At 40.7% G+C, this 25176-nt stretch overlaps 1 protein-coding gene across 19 annotated transcripts; it reads right to left on the minus strand.

The window, feature by feature from the left end:
- Positions 1 to 5505: 5505 nt before the first annotated feature.
- LOC114317866 (uncharacterized) lies at positions 5506 to 23601 on the minus strand. Of its 19 annotated transcripts, none has more exons than XM_082915928.1 (12): positions 23466 to 23601; positions 22650 to 22732; positions 22308 to 22364; positions 11558 to 11709; positions 10482 to 10520; positions 9500 to 9522; positions 8357 to 8597; positions 7606 to 8176; positions 7183 to 7344; positions 6524 to 7090; positions 6332 to 6430; positions 5506 to 5983 (listed from the first exon to the last, which is right to left on the minus strand). In XM_082915928.1, exons 10-12 carry the CDS (start codon positions 6899 to 6901, stop codon positions 5681 to 5683), a joined length of 780 nt encoding a protein of 259 aa, XP_082772054.1. In that variant the 5' UTR covers positions 6902 to 7090; positions 7183 to 7344; positions 7606 to 8176; positions 8357 to 8597; positions 9500 to 9522; positions 10482 to 10520; positions 11558 to 11709; positions 22308 to 22364; positions 22650 to 22732; positions 23466 to 23601; the 3' UTR covers positions 5506 to 5680. The 19 variants fall into 19 exon arrangements, with proteins under 19 accessions (XP_082772054.1, XP_082772047.1, XP_082772044.1 ...); XM_082915921.1 differs by having other exon boundaries at positions 7606 to 8243; XM_082915918.1 differs by adding an exon at positions 12411 to 12617 and having other exon boundaries at positions 9500 to 10520.
- Between the last annotated feature and the right edge of the window lie 1575 nt (positions 23602 to 25176).

The raw sequence follows: 25176 nt of genomic DNA on the forward strand, positions 1-25176 counted from the left end.
TATTTACCTGCTTATGATGGTAGACTAGGGCATATTTAAAATTAGCATACCTTATGTTATGCATGCGTGCATTCATGCATTTGTATTGCACGCATCAGGCTCGGTACATCACGCTAACTGCATTTGTACTTCAATTCCAAATTGAATACGTGTATCAATTGATCGCATTTCACATGCCATGCTTAGGTTAGCCGAGCCTACTTTGATTGCATCCTGTATGTGTTACATTAGGCAATGTGACATGAACTAGGACCATGCATGTTGGCTAACTAGTTTATTGTTTTGGCACGGAGTACGATGTAAGTATTTATGCTTTAGCATCCCGTATGCGTGTGAGTGTTGCCATGACAGTATGCTTGCCATGCGGCTAAATGCTTATGTGATAAATTATTTGAATGCCTGTGGGTGAAGGTTGGACTGCCTGAGTTGGAAAAGTTCATTGAAAATCCGTATTTTAGCCTACTTGCGGGTAGCAAATTCCAAAACATTTTCCAAAATAAACGGATGTGCAGTGCTTATTTCCAAATTAGGCAATCTAGTTTATACTTGTATGCCTTGCGCATAACATAGTAATTCTAGGCTAATAAATGGAATAAGAACACATAATGTTTTCGAAACTGGATATCACGGTTAGTAGAGGCCGGTCTTCAGACCGGGCGAGAGGGGGTGCTCATAGCTAACCTTCCCCGATCGTACCCAAGCTCCCGAGCCAAGGCAACTTTAGTGATGACGGACACGTGGCCTTTGGCACCGAGTCAGGGTTTCCTAAATTTCCCCATTAAAAAATATTTAGGTGGCGACTCTGTATCTGGCAAAGCAGCCCATGTTTGGCACTTCTTTCAAAAATCTGTTTTTTCTCAAAACGTTTTGCCTGATTTAGACTCTTTGGTTCAGATTAAGAACCGTGGCAATTCGAGAGTTCGAACTGTAGTGAGCCCAAATGAACAGAACGGGACTCATCCTCCCGGGGCGTTCGGGGATGTCTACAGTTTCTGGCGACTCCGCTGGGGATTTAGAGAGCTTGACTCGAACTCGTGATATCCTGTTTTGATTTCATTTATATGTCTCTTTGCATTGCATGTGCATTGGTGCGCCTAGGACACCGTGTTTGCCATCTGCCATTCCTGAACGGTTTGCCGGAGGCTTGTCTTGTCAAGGCACGACCATAAGGCTGACCGGTTATGGGCTCTAACAGCATGGGAACACAAACCCCGGTTTTACCGGGACACCCTTTTCGACCATTCGACCTAGTGCATATTCGGATCCATAGTGACCATTCCAAGCTAGGACAGGTTGCTTACCCGTTTATAGGTTGTTTGAAACTGCTGCGTGCATAGTGAAACCCTAGCTCCTGACAAAATAGGACAGGGAAACCCTACCCCAATATAGGGGTGTTTTGGCTCTCTTTACTTGCTATGTGCTTTTAGAGTGTATCTCTACAGGAACGTGCATATCAGTTTGTAAGATTGAGTATTAGACCCGAGGGCACCAGTATCAGTGTTACTGAGAATCAGTTATCTGCGGGTATCAGGGTTCAGTTTCGGGGACAGTGATTCTGGGGAACAGTGATCAGTAGTGGAGTGCAGTTGTTCGGCTACACCTGTATTTGATCCGTTTGGGCAGAAATGCTGCTTGTTTTCCCTTTCAGTTCAGAGAGTTCAGAGAGTTGATACAGAATAGCTAGTGCTCCCCCTTTGCTGAGGCAGGACTTATGACGACGCAGAATTCAGAAGAGATCGTGGTTATGACGGCCGCATTAGATCAAGGGATCGCTCTGCAAAGTGAGATCAACATTGACATGTCACATCCACCCAGGTCGCCTGTTGCGCACCCGGTCTGGACCCCCCAGCTATATCAGGCTCGCGAGCCTACTACATTTGAACTTATGGGGATGATAGGTGATCTCCAGAGGTCTGTGGCGGATCTCGCCTACGAAATGTCAGCTTCACCTTCAGCCGCACCATATTGTACCCCAGGAGCCCCCGCTGTTAGGGCGAATTGTGATTGAACTTAGCCAACCGGAGATGGCCTCCAGCTATGGTAATGACATATCAACATCAATCCAAACCCTCGATCTGGCTGAGGCCAGAGGAAAAGACAAAGCGAAGGTAGACGCCGATCCCATCGAACAACTGCTGCGGGCAGTCGAGGCTTTGAAAGCCGGGGGGATGAATAAGCAACAGATATCCGCAGTTGTGGCAAAAACTGTGGAGGATGCTTTCCCCACTCCACCTGAGGGGAGTTCAAGTCAGTCAAAAAATCGGGATAGGCCCCGTCATGCCAGAACAGTTCCTCCTATTCCCAGCCCTGCACCCGGGAAAGATCAGAAAGCCAAGGTGGCGCCTGCCGACCCTTTCGCTTGTGCGTCTAGTAAGAACGCTCAGACTTCAAAATACCTGCCTCGGGGGCGCAGGGTCTTTCATGCTCTTTACATGCCTTTGTCCAAGGCGCTTCAGATCCTTGCCGAGAGGGGACACCTTAAACCCTTGGAGCCTCGGCCTCTCCCGAAGAATCTCCTTGCTACGCATGATGCTACTCAGTACTGCGCGTACCACCAGCAGACAGGCCATGCAACCGACAATTGTTTCCGCCTCCGTCATGAGGTGCAAGATTTGATTGACAACGAGGTTATCCTCCCGCCCACCTCAGCCAAGTCCGTTACCACCCAGTTATTGGATTTTGAGGACACAAATACTGCAAGTATGTAATCAGAAAATGAACCACCTGCGGGCGGCATTCGGTATATTTTGGATGTGGCGTCTGGCACGTATTTTTGAGCATCGGTGAAACCGAGTTTTGTAAATTCTGGCTTGGGTATCGAGTCAGTCTTTTGTTTTGAGTCTGTCTCTCTGTCTTGAGTTAGTCTTTTGCTTAAGGGTCTGTCTTGTTGTAGCGAGTCAGTCCCCTTTGTATAGAATACCAGGTGATTCTGGGGTTGTTGCCTCGAACACCGTTTTGTCTTGTAATTACCCGCTTTTGTTTTTTGAGTCTGTTTCTGCCAAAGGGCCAGCTATACCAACAGATCTGAATGAAACAGTGGTGGCTATCTCATTTTCATGCTTGCTTTCAGTGTGAGTTAGTTGTGCCAGAGAATTTGGATGGGCTGACAGTACATCTCGCCTGCTCTCCTGCGCGCCAAACTCATTGCATTAGCCTAAGTTTTTCAAAAAACCTTTTGAACACTGCGGTGATAAAAACGAAGAGGAAGGAATTCCTCTGGTTTTGCAAAATTTTGATCATTTTGAGAGAAAGAGAGGCATGCTAAGCCCTTAATGAATGAAATCATGCTTGTCGGCGTGAGTACTGAGAAGGACCCTGGTTTGATCCAGATTGGTTCCACACTATCTTCGGCACGAGCGATTCGTCGCTTTCTTAAAAACTTTCAAAAACAAATGTTTTACACGGCCCTGTGAAGACCTGTGTGGAACCGCTCTTGAGATTGTGCAGCCTAGGATCGCTCTCAGCCTCAAGATTCAACTCGTTCGTTTTGAACCTTGAACCCGTTCAGCAAGTTCAACGGTCAAACGTCATGCAAGGACTGTATGGCCAGATCAGAAGCAACCCTCGAGCAGGAGGCACCAAAGCCGAATCAGAAGGATTAGAGCTCGCCGGAAGAAGCTCGTGGAGCAACCGGGATGGATTCTTCTACAAATCATTGCAACAGTCGTTCTCCTAGATGCAGAGAGGCTTCAACTTCAGAAACCATTTGGCATGGACTTGTTACACTTTTACCCTTTAAGAGGCTCGCTGGGCCGAAAACCCGGAAGGGCGACCCAGGCAAAAGTTAGAGCAAGAGAAAAATACAAAAAGCAAAAATAATACAAAAAAAAATAAGAAAAGAAAAGAAAAAAAAAATGCGAAAAAGAAAAGAAAAAGAAAAGAAGAAAAGAAAATGAAAAGAAGCTCGCAAGGTCGAAAACTCACATCGGGCACCTTGGCAAAAGTTAGAGCCTAAAAAGTGAAGGTTAAAATACCCGAGTGTACCTTAACCGAAACTACGTAAGGCTTGATTCCCATGTTTAGGATACGTAGGCAACTTCATCCTGAAGTCCAGCCCCCAACGCTTTCATAGCGTCTCGGTCCATGCAATGGTTTCGATTTCATCCCAAAGTTTAGTCGCCAACACCTTCCAAGGTGATTGTGTCCATATATTTGTTATGACCGTCTTCGTCATCTTTGTGTCCAAGAGTTCGACCACCACCAATGAAGACTGTCTGCGGACTGCTGCGGCACCATCCAAACAAGGGGCAACTTTCTGTTGCCACGAGTCGTTGTGAGCCGCCATTCAAACCAGGGGCAACTTTCCGTTGCCATCCACTCCCTTTAAGCCAGGGGCAATTTTCCATTGCCTCCGATCCGAGGTCGCGCATCTCAAAGAATAAGTTCCATGCTCGTTGAGCATTGACCGTTTGTAAAATAATTTTTGAAAATTTTTACTGAAGTTGACTATTTTCTCGAAAACTAATCCATTTTCCAAAACTGGACTATTTTCTTGGACCAAAAAAGGAAAATTTTCAGTGCTTACAGCCTGACTTGCATGGTTTTCAAATCAAAAATCGAACGAGTACGTTAATCCGACTCTCATATTGATCAAAACTGTTTTTAGTGGAAAGCAAAAACAAAAAATGGTCAAAATGATGAACTAGGGGCACAGTTGAGTCAGGTGTTCTGTCTCCCCCCGTCGTCAACATACTTGCCAGAAGGGCACTCTACCCACCAGAAGAAATAGCTGTGAGCTAACGGCATTGGGCATGAACCCACACCTTCCTATTCATTCATTAATCACCCTGGGGAGGGACGAAAAATGAGAGAATAAAGAATAGAGAGGTGTAAGTTGAAAGAAAAGTAAGAAAAAGGATTTTGAGAGGAAAAACCGAGCTTGAGGGTCGAGTGATGGGAGAATCACAAATCAGAAAGGGTGGGAAACAATACCTAGAGAAACTGGCTCCTCGTGATCTGAGGTCCCTCGTCTTCGTTGACGCGTCTGCGTGTTGTGTCTTTTCGATTTGCCGGTCTCGTCTTTTGTTTTAGTCTTTCCCGAGCGTGTCTCGTTGTGTTTAGGTCGTGTACCCTTTTGTTTGAGTCCTCCCTACTGTGTTCAGTTGTAGGCTCGATACCCCGGTTTGAAAAACCCTTATTTAATTTCAAAAATCGTTTATACTCAGAATGCTGTGTCATTCTCTATATTTGAGCGTGCTTCAACTCCAACCGATTCCATCTTTGAGCTCCGTCTTGTCAGATTGGGCCGTTCGCTCAGGATTTGCTGTGTGCGGAATGAACCGAATGCTGTGTTTTGGGCTGTATGCAGATTAATCCCCAGCAGAGTAAGTGTTGTGTGTCCAGAATCAGGCAGTGGGCTGCTTGGTTTATTTTGCTGTTGGCTGTTTAATTATTCGATTATTACCATGCAAATGTTCAACATTCAGACCACAGATCAATTCCATTTACATTGAAGTGTAACATGATGGGATGCGATGCAATACATGAGATATGTAAATGTAACACTTTTTAAGCAAAAAGTTTGTTCATTTCATAATCTTTTTTTAGTACAAAGTTTTGAGGAAAACAAAAATCTGCCTGCGGCAGTACAAAGTATCCTGACTACCAACAAAAGGGAAAAGTACAAAAAAAAAAAGAGAAAAACAACAAAAATCTATATCCATGTCAAGCACTCCGAGGGCTATCGGTCTGTCCTAGTCCTTTTCCTGGACGAAGGTCTAGGAGCATCATCAGCATCGTCGTCAGAGCCCGAGCTAGTGCCGCCTCCGGTCTCCTCCCCCGATGACTCCGCCTCCGACTCTGTCTCCGCCTCCGACTCGTCATCATCATCATCGTCATCATCAGGAACGGGAGCCCGCGAACTACTCCCAACATGAGTGTGCCCCGCCTTGGTGCGAGGGAATACTCTGCCCTCATCTCTCCCTCGGGCGGGGACAGAAGGTCCAGCTGGAGCACCTCCTACCACGGGAATCTGGAAGGGAGGCTAAAAAAGTACATAAAAGGCAAATGCATCAGTATACTGTGGACAGTTTGACAGTGCAGAATGCAGTGTATGAGTACAGTGTGTGAATGCTGTGGACAATCTATCAATGCAGAATGCAGTGTATGAGTACAGTGTGTGAATGCCGTGAGCAGTTTATCAGTGCAGAATGCTGTGTATGAGTACAATGTATGAATGCCGTGAGCAGTTTATCAGTGCAGAGTACAGTGCAGAATGCAGTGTATGCAGTGTATCAGACGCTGTGAGATCAGTGTGTCAGGTGTTGTGTTGTGCAGCAGATTACGTGAATCGGTGTATGAGTGATTTGAGGCCGTGATCAGAAGAACATACCGGAATGCTGTAGAGGGCCAGGAGGTCGAAGGTCCGCTGTAGCATCCCCATCATGGAGGCATTCAGCTCCACGGACTGCCGGGTATACTCGGAGGACGCCTGCAAAAGTACAAGATATATCAGTATTCTATGGAATATCAAACAAACTGAAATGAAATGCCAATGCAAGATGCAAAATGAAGTAATACATACCGGAGGCAAGTCGGGGATGCCAGCTAACTCATGACCAGCAGGGGGAGGAGCAAAAGGGATCTGGTAGGTCGCCCCATCCTGCCCTCTGTATGTCAGTACGGTGGGCAGAGCAGGCCAACCGGTCCCCCGTCCTCCCTGAACTCCGCCCCTGCCACGGACTCGAGCCCTCCTCGAAGCTCCTGCTCCAGCTCCCGCTCCTGCCCTAGCTGCTGGCGCCACGAGTCTGGCTCCCTCAGCTCGACGGCCGCCGCTCAGAGACCGCATAATGTACATCTGCACGTACTCTCTGTAGTCGCCGATGCCTCTAAAACGGGTCGCCTCCCAGCCAATAGTATAATCGGCCATCTGCTCGGTAGTGAGCCTCTCGGTCTCCCTCATGTCCTCAGGAGGGTGAACCGGGATTATCTGCTCTGGTAACCCTAGGGTCTGGCGTAGGAAACGCTCACCCAGGTACCAAGCCCGACAGACCAGACCCTCCAATAAGATCCGGAAACGCGAGGTCTCCTCAGCACCGGCAAATCAGTCCCGAATCGTCGCCGGCAACGGAGCCCAAGGCTGCCACGTGATCTGAAAGTGACATACAGTTTGTTATCTATCGCTATTGAAGTATGCAGTGAAAAGCAAAGCTTAGATAAATTCTGAAATAAAAAAAAACATACCTCGGCAGGGGTGATGGTATCGAAGTAACGGCGAAAGAAGCTAAATGTCTCTCGTGGCCTCCGCGTGCATCTCCCGTCGAAGCGTCACGAGAATGGGACGACGAGGGGGGTCTCCGTGTCTGGCACGGGTGCAAGCCTGGGAAAGTAGGCGTAAACCCACAACTGCAGCGAAAACATCAATATGACTATCAGATAAAGCAAAACACAGAATAAAGCAGAAATGGCCGAGCCGTGTGTTGTGCAGTGTATTGTGTACAGTGTACAGTGTGAGCAGTGTACAGTCAGTGTAAAGCAGAGTGTATATGTGTGCCGCCTGTGCAGTATACAGTTAGTGAAAAACAGACTACAGTATGTGCAATACAGAATACAGTACAAAGTACAAAAGATAGAAAAGCAAAAATGAAAAGCGGGAAAGAAACGTACCTCCCAAGCACGCTAGTAGCCTCCGAGCATCTGTCCGCTGCCACGGGAAACCGAACTCATATACCCGTAGAGTGTGGCCAGGGCGACGTCACCCCAATCATAGTGCAAGATCTGCCTGACATCCACCAAAGCACTAAGCAGGCAGAGGGGCACGGTGTTCGCCCGGTCGGCGAAAATAGTCGTCCCCGGAAGGAACATGAGAAAGCCGCGCGCATACCTCTCCACGGCCTCCTGAGTCATCTGCGCCTCCTCCACCAACGCGGGCTGGACCCTGAACTGCACCTCGAACCAGGAGTAACGAACAAAGCCTGGACGAGCGAGAGGTGGCACCTCACCAAGCAGATAGATCTGAGCGGCAGTCCACTCGTCCATGTCAGTATCAAAGGGGATCGGATCACCCCCTACCCCGATGCCTGTGAGCATCGAGAAATCATACGAAGTCATCGTCATGTCTCCCGTCGCAGACAAATGGAACGAGTCGGTGGTGTCCCACCACCTCTCCACTAGAGCGGCGAGCAAGGGCCTGCAGGTCGTGAGTCTGGATAGTCCCTGTCACACCCCAAATCCGCCCCTAAAAGTTTGGGCATGACCACTTCAGAAACAGACACTTAACCTGTTATATATATAATATATGGGGCCTGAACGGAAGCATTAAATATCAGAATTTGACAATAGAAACAAACTCCATTAAGCTACTACTATCATGCCAGGATCACAAACTTTAAACAGACAAATAAAATCTAAAACATACATCTGAATATCGGATATATACGCACATATACACAAGCCCAGCTCTATAATTGGGCATACACCAAAACATTTCGGAAGAAAGTGTTGTACACATTTCAACCTTAGGCCCACAACTAGAGTGCAAAACCAAAGTTCGTCAAAACTTCATGAAAACAAGAGCAGCTTCTCTTAGGCTTGGACATGGAAAGGTTGACCAAAGAGGACAAGCGTCATGGTTTAGGACTGACCACTTGGTTGGTTACCTACAGAAACAGACATAACATAGGGTGAGCCAAGCTCAGTGAATAGTATGATACATAAATGCACAATTTAAACATAATACATAACAGTGCATAAATAAATGCGAAGATCATGTAGTTAATCTGTTCCTGTTTTCATGTTATATGGCCTTAGGCCCCAGTCGCGAGTCATAATGGTTTTAAGCCCATGAACACATTAACATTAAGCTTTTAAACATAATGGCATATAGCCCTTGAACATATGGCATGGAGCCCTTAAACATGGTGGCATATAGCCCTTGTACATATGGCATGAAGCCCTTGTCAGAATGGCATAAAGCCCTTATCAGAATGGCATTACAGCCCTTGAACATATAAATATATGAACTCAAGAGGTGTCTCACACGAATTCTAGAGGTGACTCACATTGTAGCACTTAGTTCCGTGTAGCACTTTGTTTCATATTAGAATGGCATAAGCCCTTATCAGATTGGCATTACAGCCTTTACCAGAATGGCATTAAGCCCTTAAAACTTATTGGCATTAAAGCCCTTGAACATACATATATGAACCCAAGAGGTGTCTCACACGGACTCTAGAGGTAACTCACATCGTAGCACTTAGTTCCGTGTAGCACTTTGTTTCATTTCATAACAACTTATACAGATGGCCATGAGCCTCATAACTTTCACAGAATGGCTTTCAGCCTCATAATTTTCACATGTATGGACTCAAGAGGTGTCTCACATGGACTCTAGCGGTGGCTCACAATGTAGCACTTAATTCCAAGTAGCACTTTGTTCCATACCAATAATTAGCAGGTCTTACAGACCAAACCATACATAAATGTCATACTATAAACGGAAATAAATTCATACATATGTATTATACTTGAATCATTAACAGAAATCAGAATTCATACTTACTTATACTTAGTCTTTTAATAGCGCTGGCAAATCAATAAAAAGCATTCTTGTTAGTTCTATAAAGAAATTCCTCAACATTGTGAACTTATAATACACTTGAACTTGTACATATGTAAGCATGTAACGTAGCTTGTAACATACTTACGCTTGTATCGTACTTAAACTTGTATCGTACTTAAACTTATAACATGCGTATACTTGTAACATACTTGAATTTATAACATACATGGACTTATAACATACTTGGACTTGTAACATACATGAACTTATCACATACTTAAACTTGAAAACTTGTAACACATTTAAACTTGTACATACTTGTACTTGTAACCTTACTTAAACTTGTGCATATTTGAACTTGTCACACATATATAAACTTGTAACATTCTTGACTTAGAGCGTACGTAAACTTATAACAGACTTAAACTTAGAACATACGTAAACTTGTAACTTAATTATTTGAACCACGGTATTATTATCCCTGGATAAGGGCCTTGTGCTAAGGATGATGTGAATACTTCTACATATATGAATAATCATTAAGTTAATAGAAAACAGAGCTTTTCTTGTTATATCACGTCATTCTCATGCACTTAACAAAATAGAATGATTCATATTCTTATGTGGGTTGCATACTAATGGTAAACCTTTACATTCCTATCATAGATTCGAAACGTTCTTGAGTCCCTTCATAACATAATCTTAATTCACACAACATCATTCTTCAAGGATGAACATAAGTTCCACTTATTCTTTAAGAAATAACATACTATGCTGATAAATAACAAAGACTAATATTCGTCATTAACGGAATATAAGGATTCCAAAATCATACCGACGTACGCAAATCTTTCAGCGTTCATATAAGCTCACATTGCTTTCCAATTGTCATAATGTTTAAATAATACTTACAAAGAACAGAGCATTAGTGACAATAATTGTCAATAGTATATAAAGTGTACATTCTTGTACTACTACTCACAGTGCTATAGCGGAGTCCTTGTCCCTCCTGGAACGTACCCTGTACACATACAGAACTTAGACATTAGTTCTTTTGCTTTCTTAATTCCTTTCCTGCTTTAGTTTACTTCGAATGAATTTACGGGCATCTTAGGGACATCAAACACAAATTCTAAAAATAACAGAAGGTTAAGCACGTAAAACCGAGCAAACAAATTTTTGCAGCATGGGCCGCACGTGCGGCTGTGAGCCCCGCACGTGCGGCAGGCCTTCCGCACGTGCGGCAGTGATCCCCGCACGTGCGGCGATTCCAGCAGAAAATAGTCCGAAAATGCAGAAAAACCCAATTTTTGATACATTTTTCAAGGCTCAAAATAGGTTCTTTTAATTGATGAAACATGGTTCAAAATCATGTAAATAGGAGCTATAACATAGATCAATCTTCATACAATTTGGACTTTTGATCTTAACTCACAAACACAACTTATCTTCATAACATTCCTATCTTTTCGCACATAGCTATATATACACACATGATCATTTAGCTACATAATCAAGCTTCAAAAACATGATTCTAATTAATCATTCACCACATATTTGTTCCATAACATAAACCCTAACTTGTATAACATAAAGAATTTTCTACTTAATTATCAAAGAGAGGAATCAAGAAGAATGAATTACACATACCCTACCTTAAAATCTTTGTAACCCCTTTAATTTCCCAATCTTCTTCCTTGGAAGCTCCTTCTTCTTTCTCCCTAATTCTCCTCTTCTAACCCTCTTAGAAAATAGTTTTGTGTTTTTGGGTCCAAGTCAATGACTAGAGTATACATATATATATTATGGTATAATAATTGAATAGAACAAAAATCAATCGTTTAAGCATCCCAAATTGAAATTTCACAGAAACATTTAATATTACTTAAAAATTATGTTGATCACATATATAACTTCAATTTCAGATAATTAAGTCCCTAAGGCTTCCAATTTCTGCTTTACTTACTTAAATAGGGGATTTACTTACTTAACCGTAATTCCACATGGAATTTCACAATAAGCATATAAATATACAGAATAAGGGAACTGAAAGTATACCAGAATCATAGACGAGGGTCGGGTTATTACAGTCCCCTGCAGAAAGCGCCGAAGCCCGCCTGGTCCACGATGCGACGGACCGCATCGGGAAGCTCGGCATACCAGTTCCGAGCGCCGGTGTTCCCATACCCACGAATGGTATGGGAATCCTCCTGTAAACAAAAAAAAAAAACAACACTTGCAAGGCAACAGTCAAAATGCAGTTCTAAGAAGCTTACAGTGAACTACAGCGTGTGATGCGTCAGCGTGTTCGGGTGGTTCAGAGCAGATGTAGCATGTGTGCAAGTTCGACAGATTTAAACAAATACCGGGTGCCGGTGTGCTTACAGTGAACTACAGCGTGTGATGCGTCAGCGTGTTCAGGTGATTCAGTACAGTACAGCATGTGTGCATATTTTCAGACTCAAGCAAATACCGGGTGCCTGTGTGCTTACAGTGAACTACAACGTGTGATGCGTTAGCGTGTTCGGGTGGTTCAGAGCAGATGTAGCATGTGTGCAAGTTTAACAGATTCAAGCAAATACCGGGTGCCGGTGTGCTTACAGTGAACTACAACGTGTGATACGTCAGCGTGTTCGGGTGGTTCAGTACAGTATAGCATGTGTGCATATTTTCAGACTCAAGCAAATGCTGGGTACCAGTGTGTATGCAGTGAAATACAGTGTGTTTGAGTGATTCAGGGCTAGTGCAGTGTGTGTGCATGTGTCAGTCTCAAGCAGATATCAGTGGCACGTATGTTTACAATCAACTGCAGTATACAGGGTATCTGAGCTAAAGCAGTTAAAAAGCACAACCAGCTACGACAGTTTTGTGTCCTACATTGCAAAAAGTAAAGCAGAGAAAAGAGAGTTACCTCGGAAGCGCCGAAGGACAAGTGGGAGGTAGGCTCATGCAGTAATAGCTCGGGTGGCACGTGCCTCTCGATGCTCCGAAACTGGCGAAGTCCGTCAGGAGGTAGCATATGAATCGCCGGCCGGTAGGTCGCCGGGTCGAACGGGCGGACGCTCAGCGGGAGAAGCTCAACCCCGAGATCCATCTCGTGATTCGGAGGAGTCCCGCCCTGTGGAATATCGTCGGCCATGTCAAAAATGGTGAGAAAATAGCCGAAAAAGGAAAATCGGGCGAAAATGTGGAAAGTCAACCGAAAAGTCAAACCCCGAGAGGGTCGAAAAAGGCCGGAAAAGCTGGAATACGGAAAAGGGACGGGTATCGAGAAAAACTCGAGGGAAACAAGCCCTGAGTGGCGAAAATCGAGAAAGAAACACCGAAACGAAGCTTCGTTCGGTTGAAAATGTCCGAAACGCGAAGGAGATCGCGAATCGAACGAAGAAGAGAGAGCTAGAACGCACGGAAATGAGAGAATCAAGGGGGGAAAACACTCTAGAGAGAGAGAGAGGCGTTTTTCGACCAAGGGGAAGTAAGAAAATAGGGTTAGAAACCCTATTTTAAAAGACCCGTGCCGAAATGACAGAACTGCCCCGATTCAGCAATTCTTTGCCGGTCGGCCACTCTTTGCCGGTCGGCAAACTATTGTGCCGATGGAATTGAATGATGGCCGGTGGACGGCCAGTGATGTATTATGATGGCCGGTGGGCATCCGGTGACCTCCTACAGTGATTTTGGAGCCTTCTACACCCTTGTTTGATTTATTTATGGGGTCCAGGGCCTTTAGTGCTCAAAACAGTGCAAAATAGTGCGCTTCCGACGCTCAGCCGGCCTCCGTTTTGACCTCGGGTTGTGTCTTCTGTGCGTAGCGCTCGAATTCGCGCAAGGTGTATCCTTTTCGTATCCTTTTGGCTTTTACGAAATTCAAAAGTTGCCCCATGCATATCGCATATCAATCGCACTGTCTTGTGCATTTCAAATTATCGCACTGTCTTGTGCATCACATATTATCGCACTGTCTTGCGCATTGCATACCATCGCACTGTTTTGTGCATTTCAAATCAATCGCACTGTTTTGTGCATTTCGAATCAATCGCACTGTTTTGTGCATTTCGAATCAATCGCACTGTTTTGTGCATTTCAAAAATCCATCGCACTGTTTTGTGCATTGCATATCGATCGCGCTGTTTAGCGTATCGCACTGTTTTGTGCATTGCATTCCATCGCGCTATTTTACGCATCTCATTGCATTTTGCGTGATTGTTCAATTTCATTACCTGCGTAGACCGCATGTTTTGCTTGCGTAGACCGCATGATCATTCAATTTCATTACTTGCGTAGACCGCACGTTTTGCTTGCGTAGACCGCATGATCATTCAATTTCATTACTTGCGTAGACCGCATGATCATTCAATTTCATTACTTGCGTAGACCGCATGTTTTGCTTGCGTAGACCGCATGATAATTCAATTTCATCACTTGCGCGGACCGCATGTTTTGCTTGCGTAGACCGCATGATTATTCAATTTCATTACTTGCGTAGACCGCATGTTTTGCCTGCGTAGACCGCATGATTATTCAATTTCATTACTTGCGTAGACCGCATGCTTGTTCAAATTTCATTACTTGCGTAGACCGCATGCTTGTTCAAATTTCATCACCTGCGTAGACCGCATGTTTTACTTGCGTAGACCGCATGTTAATTTCATTACCTGCGTAGACCGCATATTTTGCTTGCGTAGACCGCATAATCGTTCAATTTCATTACTTGCGTAGACCGCAAGATTATTCAATTTCATTACTTGCGTAGACCGCATGACTTGCCTGCGTAGACCACATGCTTGTTCAAATTTCATTACTTGCGTAGACCGCATATTTTGCTTACGTGGCCGCATATCATTACCTGCGTAGACCGCATGTTCTACTTGCGTAAACCACAATCTTATGTTCAATTTCATTACTTGAGTAGACCGTATGCTCATGATCAATTTCGTTGCCTGCGTAGACCGCGTGCTCCACTTACATGTCTGTGTCTTCACAGCATCGTTATGCTTCCCATTTGCCTTGCGTTGTCACGCATTTCGAATACACTATTATGCATGTTGCTAACGATATTGTACCTGTTGAGTCTGTTTTCTTTGCAGGCACGATATTGTATGTACGGTTCATTTGAGGCTGGTGCAACCAGACGAACCGCACAGGTATTGGAATGGTCTGGCGAGACCTTAAACACGCACGGTCTAGGAGACCCTAAATCCTCCGAAGGTGCAAGTCCTTCGGTGTTTGTCGCGCCCGAACGACTTTTGATAGGTTGCATTATACATGTGTTTTAAGCCGCGTGTTGTCACACGTTCCATGCAACATGCATCGTCATGCATTTGCATTTCAAAACAAAAAAAAAAAAAAAAAAAAACAAACAATCGCATTGTCATGCATCATCGTAAATAGTTGCATTGTCATCCATCATTGTAATATTTGTAGATATTGCATTGTAATTCGCACGCATTCATTGCATCACCTTCCATCTATGGCTTGCGCCTTTCCATGTTGAGCTTGGTCTAGTATGCGCCCATACTTTTCACATCAAAACATAGTTCAGTGGACCGTTCTATGTTAGACACGGCTTGTATGTGTACATGCCTTTCCTAGGCAAGATTTAGTTTGGCCCGCGTGCCATATCCATTGCCACCTCCCCAGCATACACATATATATATTACATTGTAGTGTAATTTTTGCATCCAGCATTAGGATCATTGTCCTTTCCTCAGCGGGTCGTTTCCCCACTTGTGTCAACCCCCCCAATACTTGTTCTTGTGTCCGTCTACATTACTCATAGTTCAGTAGACCGTTCTATGGTAGACGGACTTGTTACCTCCATCAATCTATTTGACATAGGTGTGGTTTCGAACCGCTCACGATTGGATCATGATTCAATTGCTTTGCATGTAGTTCGCATTGTTTCAATTGCATTGCATCTTCATTTGCATTGTTTATACATTGTTTTGTATGCATTGTATATCATTTTACATCCACTTTTGCATTGTCATGCATGTTGCTAATAACATCGTACCTGTTGAGTTGTTTTCTTTGCAGGCACGATATTGTATGTACGGTTCATTCGCAGCTGGTGGAACCAGACGAGCCGCACAGGTATTGTATCCTCCGAGTGAGACGTATCGAGAATTGCATAATTCTCTTACATCCTTTCTGCATTGTAGTGTAGTTCGGTGTATGCTAGCTTAAAACTGTCGCATGTTATGCTTCATTACAGCTTTCTTTGCATGATCATAAGTTATGCTCGGCTTCTTGCATTGTCTTGCATTTTGCCCCTGTCTTCGAGCGCATATCTTGGTTGTCGTGCATGTTTGTCTAAGTCTTCGGCTTTGTCAAAAATGGATCGTCTTTGGGCTTTGACATTCACTCCCGTCATTGTTATGACTTTCGAGTTCTGTCAAAGAGGGGCAACTGTAGACACCCCATTTTTGACCGTCCTCAAGACTTGGACGTCACCGTTTGAACACCCGGTGATCATCCATGTTTGTGATCGTTTGGAGTTCCCGGAGGTCTCGGCTACGCGCCTTGCCTCAGGATCTCCGAACTTGACTGTTTTGTGCTTGGTTTGACAGCAAACACTTGTGTTTTGCCTTTGAGAGGCAGGGTAAGGCTTGTAAACCATCCCCACCCATCACCGGCCATGGCTTGAGGCCACCGGCTGTGTTTTGCTTCTACCGGCCAAATATTTGGCCGGCCGGCACTATAGATGGCCGGCCGGCTATCCTTTTTTGGTCAATTATTTTTTTGAGCAACCGACTACTGTTCATCTGCTTTTATAGATATTTTAAGACAGCTGTATGTCATTTTGTTCCCCTCCATACACGTGTATGGAGGGATGTACTCCTTATTAGCTTACCTTGTAAGCTTTACAAGATTGGCTCCTCTATAAGAAGAGCCCTCCTCTCTTGGCTCTAAGTTAGACACTTGAGAGAAAAAAACATTGTGAGAGCTCTGGTTTTAGGTTTAGGGTTTGATATATATTCTATCTCTATACCTCTCTCTCATTTTAGCCTTAGTGTGTGTGTTTTGTCTCACTTTTGCTCACAAGCACCCACCATTGCACCATCCCTTGGAGCTGAGACCTCTTGAGGGTTGTTTTTAAGGTTTTGAAGCTGGTTTCAACCTAAAAGAAGCTGCTGGTCCACCATTGTTGAAGGGGTCTTCAAGGGTAAGAAACTAGTCCCTTTATTCCTCATTCTTGCATACTTATTTTGCCTATCTTAGAACTGTTTTTGTGCTTAGTGTATAACATAAAAAAGTTCTGTTTTTAAGCCCTCTAAATAGTTTATTTAGAGTGTTTTGTGGTTTGGAGGTGTTTGACCCCTCTTAGGCCTTGAGAGGCCCCATTTTGAGCCGTTTTGAGCGAGCTTCGGGACTTTGGTGTTTGGACCTCCTCACCACTGAAATCTTGAGGGATTTCAGTGGTAAGGATGGTGCCTTGAAGTCCCAAGAAGGAGAGGGCCACCCCCTCTCCTTGTTGTCCTTGAAATGGACCATTTTTGGCCTCTTGAGGGAGCACCTAGCTAAGCTTCATGTTGACCATGCCTTAGTTGTTTTTTGTGCTTAATATGTCATAATATGCTTCTGTTTTTACTTGGTTTTGGTACACCATGCATGCTTAGCATACCTACCTTGTAATGCCATGTTTAAGCCTTAACATGCCTTAGGTTGTAAACCCTTATTCTAGCATGTTTTAGGCTTGGTCTTGTGAAGCTTTTGTGCATATTTTGCCATGTTTAGGGTCTGTCCTAGGTTGTTTGGGTCGGATTTGGCATGCTTAGTATAGCCCCTTTGCATTCCGGTTTGTTGACCTTAAGTGTGTGAATGTATAGCATGACATTTTTGCATTGATTTAGTGATTTGGAACTATCCACCATGTCATTTCAGTCCCCTTTGCATGCCTATATGCTTACCTTGGATGTCTCTTTAATGCTTTGAAAGCTTGTGTAGCATGCTCCATGTTTTGGCATTTGTGCATACCTTTGAATTTGAGCCACTTAGATGCCATCTAAGAGTCTCCTTTGCATGGTCTAGGTCTGCCTTGAATCTATTTTAAGTCCTCTTAGCCTTGTGAGGCTTGGTTGGCTTAGCCATGGTTCAAGTCCCTTTGACTTGCTTCAAGTACTTGGGCCATTCATTGCATGCTTGGTCTATTTTGTTTGTTTGGTTTGACACCATCTTAACATGAGTTCCAATGCTTACCTTGCATGCCATATGTCCATGATTGTCTCAGTCAAATGTGCTTGAGAGTTGCCTCATTTGTGCCTAAGTGTTGGCCCTTTAACATGTGTATGTGTGTATGTGTATTTAGTCCTTTATTTTGGTCACTTTTGACCACTGTTTTGGGCCTTATTAGAGCTGCCCAAATCATGTTTAAGTCCATTATTTGTTTGCTTGCGTACTTACCTTGTATGTTTGTTTGCATGCTTGCATGTGCACCTCGCATTCCCATGTTGCATCCTTAGCTTGCATGCCTAGGTTGCATTGCATCTAGCATGCATGTCTTGTTCCTTGATCTAGTGATAGGAATTGGGCTTTGGTTTGTTGCATTGCATTGCATTTGACATCAAATGTGCACACTTGGTCCCTTGAGCCATCACGCATGGAAATGCGCGATTGATGGTCCGAGAACCGAGGAGCATGTTCCTTTGAGTCATTACCATGATAAGGGACATGATTGGTGCATACATTGCTTGAATTGTATTGCCATGCTCTGCCTTGCCCTCTGTTGCTGTCAATTGCAGATTCTGTAGAAACTTTCTGCCGACCGGCAGTGCCAAGTGCCGACCGGCAATCCTCCCTCGGCCGATGGCTTCACCAATGGCCGGTGATCACATGCCACTGCCGGTGGGCATTCTACTCAACCGATGGCATTCCCCAACATCCAGAAAAGCAATCCAGAGGTTTTGGCAGCCTCTAGAGGAGTAAAGAAAGGAAAACAGAGGCAGCCTTGGTATGGTACGGACTTTCCGGGCAAGGCGGGTTCGAGCATGCATCATTCGCGCATCCCGAGGCGAAGGCTGCGGCCACCTCTTTTTTTTTTGTACTCTTTCTGTTAGTTAAAAAATTCTGTAATAATTTATTTGTTTATTATTATTCGGACTGTAATATTCATTCGGACCTTCCGAGTGGGGGCAATGATGTAATAAGTGTGCGTGAGTGTGTGTAAGTCTTCCAACCCCACGTCTTTCTTCCCTTTTATTTACCTGCTTATGATGGTAGACTAGGGCATATTTAAAATTAGCATACCTTATGTTATGCATGCGTGCATTCATGCATTTGTATTGCACGCATCAGGCTCGGTACATCACGCTAACTGCATTTGTACTTCAATTCCAAATTGAATACGTGCATCAATTGATCGCATTTCACATGCCATGCTTAGGTTAGCCGAGCCTACTTTGATTGCATCCTGTATATGTTACATTAGGCAATGTGACATGAACTAGGACCATGCATGTTGGCTAACTAGTTTATTGTTTTGACACGGAGTACGATGTAAGTATTTATGCTTTAGCATCCCGCATGCGTGAGTGTTGCCATGACAGTATGCTTGCCATGCGGCTAAATGCTTATGTGATAAATTGTTTGAATGCCTGTGGGTGAAGGTTGGACTGCTTGAGTTGGAAAAGTTCATTGAAAATCCGTATTTTAGCCTACTTGCGGGTAGCAAATTCCAAAACATTTTTCAAAATAAACGGATGTGCAGTGCTTATTTCCAAATTAGGCAATCTAGTCTATACTTGTATGCTGTGCGCATAACATAGTAATTCTAGGCTAATAAATGGAATAAGAACACATAATGTTTTCGAAACTGGATATCACGGTTAGTAGAGGCCGGTCTTCAGACCGGGCGAGAGGGGGTGCTCATAGCTGACCTTCCCCGATCGTACCCAAGCTCCCGAGCCAAGGCAACTTTGGTGATGACGGACACGTGGCCTTTGGCACCGAGTCAGGGTTTCCTAAATTTTCCCATTAAAAAATATTTAGATGGAGACTCTGTATCTGGCAAAGCAGTCCATGTTTGGCACTTCTTTCAAAAATCTGTTTTTTTCCAAAACGTTTTGCCAGATTTAGACTCTTTGGTTCAGATTAAGAACCGTGACAATTCGAGAGTCCGAACTGTAGTGAGCCCAAATGAACAGAACGGGATTCATCCTCCCGGGGCGTTCGGGGACGTCTACATCAGGGTTTCCTAAATTTCCCACAAAATAAAATATTTAGGTTGCGACTCTATATCTGGCAAAGCAGCCCATGTTTGGCACTTCTTTCTAAAAATCTGTTTTCAAACCGATTTGTCGGATTTGGACTCTTTGATGATTTATCGGTCTGGCATTGCACTACGCGAGATTAGATACAGGAACATGACATTGAGTCCTGAACTGTAGCGAGCCCAAATGAATAGAACGGGGGGAATTTCCCCCGCGATGTTCAGAGACGTCTACACTCTCTCGTTCCTGGGATTAGTTAATTAGTTTAATTATTAATTAGTTAGTCATAGTTGTGTTGTATCTAATTAAAGTATTGTAATTATTTAATTAGATTAGTAATTTAGTTAATTTATTCATGTTGTAATTAATTAGTTAACTAGTTTAATTAGTTGCTTTGTAATTAATTAGTTAATATAGTTAGCTAATTAGCTTCTTATTGTATTTATTTAAATTAGCTTAAAGTAGTTAATTAAATAAGTTCATTATTGTAATTATTTAATTAGTTAGCTTAACATAATTAATTATTTACTTATTGTAATAATTAATTAACTTAGATAGCTAGCTTATTTATTCAAGTTTTGTAATAATAGTTAAATAGTTTAGCCTAGCTAGTTTATTCATTCGAACCCTCCCGCACGAGGAAATCAATGTTGTAATAATGTGTATGTCTTCCAACCCCACGTCTTTTTCCCCTTTATTTACTAGCTTATGATGGCTAGTTTAGGGACATCATGTTTTGTTTAGCATACTTCATGTTTGCATCCATTTGTATTGCATGCACCGAGACTCGATTTATCATTCTAACTGCATTGTCGTTTCGATACTTCTTTGAATACGTGGTTAGACCGCATGTTATTTCATTAATTTATATGTCATATTAGTAGCCGAGCCTATTAATTGCATAACGCATGTTTTGCATTAGTCATATTGCATAGTTAAGAATCATGTGTTTATATGCGATCACTTTTTCAAGTGGTACATATTTCGAAACGATTTTCAAAACAAACATGGATCGAAATGTTCCAATTCTTACAAAGTTAGTCCATACTTGTGTCTGTGCGCATCACATAGTAATACTAGCCTAATAAATCAAAACAAGAGTATATAATGTAAATAAAAATCATATCATGATTAGTAGAGGCCGATCTTTGATCGGGCGAGCGGAGGTGCTCAAATGTATTCATGACCTTCCCCCCTCGTACCTAAATTCCCGACCCGAGACAATCTTGGTGATGACGGACACGTGGTATTTGGCACGAGTCATGAGTTTCCTAAATTTCCCCAAAACAAAAAAATATTTAGGTAGTGACTCTGTATCTGGCAAAGCAGTCTATTTTTGGCAATTTGATTCAAAATAGATTTTCCAAAAGATTTGCCGAATTTGGACTCTTTGGTGTTTATCAATTTCACATTGCACTTGTGAGATTAGATTCAGAACTGCGGAAGTCCGAACTATATAACTTATTTTCAAACTTCCGAAAAGGGACGCAAAAAAGTCAAGCTACACTACGTAAGAAAACACTGACAAGTAGCATAGGAAATTTGTGCATTGCGGTAAAAAATAAGTGAGAATTAGCGTCCTAGACCCAAGAAGCTCACGCCTATGAAGACACTAGATGGCACAAAATTTTGGAGAAATAGGATTAAGTTGGTTAGATGTGTTTGCTGATGTTACTAGAATAAAAAAACAATCATTCATGACTTGAAAAAAGCTATAACTGAAAACAAGAGTTCCTTAGTAGTCTTGGGAAAATAATATCAGCATTCAATGGACAATAATTGTTAGGCTAGTCGAATTGGGTTGTAATTTTAGATTGGAACACTTCAGATATGGAGAGACCAATTGGGCATAGTTAAATTTATTGCCCTGTAAATTGAATGTGTCCTTTATTCATGCAAACATCATATTTGCAAACTTGGTGCTAATCTAAAATATTTGTTTTAAAAATTCATAATTAAGAAGGAAAATATATATATATATATATATAAATGTTGGAAACTATAACAAAATAGTATTCTAATTCAGTTCTAAATGTTTTTTGCTTTTAATGTTTCTCATTAACCCTTTTTCTCCTCACTCCCTAATTAGGTTACCCCTCTCTTTCTCTCTCTCTAGTGGTAAGTAGGTGCACTCAGTTTCATTTTATTATTTTTTACATTAAAAATCTTACCTTTTGCAAGTGTAGTCCATAATTTATCTTTTTCTTTTCTTCTTTTTAATATCAATCCTATGTGATGTTTTCTCCTTTCAATTATTTTCTTCCCTAGTGCTACTAACAATTGTTGTTAAGAGGCATTCGGGTTTAAACGAAAACAAATAGTGAACTATTGAGTAAAAATGAAAACCTTTAAACGCAACATTATCGATCAAATTACTAAGTAAAATGCAATTGTTCTCGAATAAAAATTGTTCCAAGCATTGAAACAATTGTTAACAATGTTTCATCAAATTACTAAGTAAAATGCAACATTATTATAAGAGTAGAGAAACTATTGATTGAAACATTTAAACGAAAACAAAACATTAAACAAAAATAATATAAAAAACAATCAAATTAAATAAGGAAAATACACACAGGATAATGAGAAGCAAAGAATACCTTTATTTTATTTTTTTCCGACTCCACTCATGCCATCAAAACTTCCAAGTAAACAACCTATTTTTTTACAAATGAAAAGAAAAAATATATATAAGAAACTATTTACTCTTGTTTCCAAGCATTGAAACCTATTAGAAAATAAAACAGTTGCACTCCAAAAGTTCTTGTTCATTAATATAAAATATATATATATATATATATACTAAAAAAAATAATGCACGGCCAAAAAAAAAAAACACAAATAGTGAACTTGAATCTAGACAAAGATGAACTGAAGAAAAGAATGTAAACCCCAAAGAAGTATTAGCATGTCTAGCAATGACAATGAAGTAGAAACATTACCTGAAGACTGAGGGGGCATGTCTCTCGGCCTTGTGATCTAGTCTCGGTTTATTATGGGAAATTTTATTTCCACACTTTTTTCTCTGTGTACACAATTGATGGAAAAAAAAAAAAAGTTATGACAATTTTATGATAAAACAAAATGGCCATAATGGACATCAATACACATTACAAATTAAATCTAGATTTTCTCTATACACATCTTTAAAAAAGAATAATTCTCAATGCACCTCTTTTAAAAATAAAAAACAAAAATTAGAACTTAGTTCCTACCTTTTTTCTCACTACCTCTATTGTTTTCCATTACTTGCTACACTCCATTGTTACACTCTATCCATTGCTTGCATAAACTACTTGATATCAAGTACTGAAAAATTGTAAAACATTCGGCACTACAGAACCGATTTAATTTTTAAAAATTCAAAAATTAAGTATCAACAATTTATAAATAATTCGGAAGTATATAATTGAAAATGTGCAATAATTTCGGAATATTTTTTCTGATTGATCTTTCAGTTCATTCGGGTTTCAATGGCTGCCAACAACAAACCCTCTGCCCTAGAAAAAGAACAGGTACTTCATACATATACAGACACTAACACTATATATGCATGCTTATGAGATAGGCAAAACTATTAACTGGAAAAGATTACTTTTTTTGATGATTTTGTGCAGATCACGAAACCCCTCTTTTTTTCTTGAGATCGCGAAATGGAAGAACAATAACATATTATTGCTTTTATCGTTGACAAATATTGTATGGTTACGGTGGGATGGTTCGGGAAAGAGGAAAGAGGAAAGAGAAAGTGGAATTACCTGAAAATGCTTGGGGTTTTCGCAGCAATTGCTTTGGTTCTCTTACTCTTTATTCTCTGTATGCGGCTAGGGTTTCGCAGCAACCACTTCGTTTGCTCTGAATATATAGTTATGAAATTTAAAAGGAAGGTCATTGATGAAATAGTCATGTAATTTAATTTTTATATTATCATTAATGCATTTTGGGTAAATTATAAACATATATTTTTTTATATTTATATACTATATATTAAGTAAAAGGGGTTTTTAACCTCAAATCTTGTGGGAGTTCCAATCTCTCAATCTAAATTTTCTAATTTTTTGATTTTTTTTAAAAAAAATCTTAACATTTATTAACTTCTCCCAACTCTCAAGTCTTACATTTATAATAACACTTTAATGCATTAAGAACAAGCATAAAAAAAATTCTTTGAAATCCAAAATATATAGATTCCTTAAAAAGTCCCAACACATATAATTATTATCCCTCATAATAACACTTTAATGCATTAAGAACAAGTATAAAAAAAAATTCTTGAAAAGTCCAACACATATGATTATTATTGAAATATTAAACTTTAATATAATATAATAAATAAAAAAAGACATTTAATTCTTTGAAAAGTCCAACACATATGATTATTATCAAAATATTAAACTTTAATATAATATAAAAAAAGAAAAAAAGAAGACATTAAAATATATATATATATATATATATATATATTTAAAAATCACAATTCACATATATAGATAATTATAAACACAATCCGTGCATAGCACGGGTGATATGCTAGTTATCATTAATGCAGTTTGGGTAAATTATAAATATATATTTTTTAGATTTATTTAAAATATAAATTGTATAGAATTAATTAAAAAATAAAATTTATAATTATTTTTCTATATAATAATAAAATTACTTAAATTATAATTAAAATATATTTTTAAAATCATTAAAAACTATTAATTAACTTAATAATTTATTAATAAAATAGATAATTTGTTATAAAATTAAAAATCTAAGCAATGAAATGTAATTTTCAGAATTATAAAAGGTGATTTGTGTCTTAATCAAATCTAACATTAGAGGTGCTCTTAGCACAAATTATACATGTCCCTTATATTTGAAAAAAAATAAATATATATATATATATGTATATATAATAAACTCTATAATTTTAATTTATATCTATATTATATATTAAGTAAAAGGTGATTTTTAACCCCAAGTCTTGTGGGAGTTCCAATCTTCCAATCTAAATTTCCTGATTTTTTGATTTAAAAAAAAATCTTAACATTTATTAACTTCTCTCAACCTCATGTCTTACCCTCATAATAACACTTTAATGCATTAAGAACAAGCATAAAAAAAATTCTTTGAAATCCAACACATATGAATTATTTGAAAAGTCTCAACACATATGATTATTATCCCTCATAATAACACTTTAATGAATTAAGAACAAGCATAAAAAAAATTTCTTGAAAAGTCCAACACATATGATTATTATCAAAATATTAAACTTTAATATAATATAATAAAAAAAGAAGATATTTAATTCCTTAAAAAGTCCAACACATATGATTATTATCAAAATATTAAACTTTAATATAATATAAAAAAGAAAAAAAAAGACATTTAAAAATCACAATTCACATATATAGATAACTGTAAATATATTAAGGAAAATGGGGTTTCTAAACCACAAACCTTGTGGAAGCTCCAATC

Source organism: Camellia sinensis, chromosome 2, assembly GCF_055761805.1.
Source record: "Camellia sinensis isolate YWXY chromosome 2, ASM5576180v1, whole genome shotgun sequence".
Classification (NCBI taxonomy): Eukaryota; Viridiplantae; Streptophyta; class Magnoliopsida; order Ericales; family Theaceae; genus Camellia; species Camellia sinensis.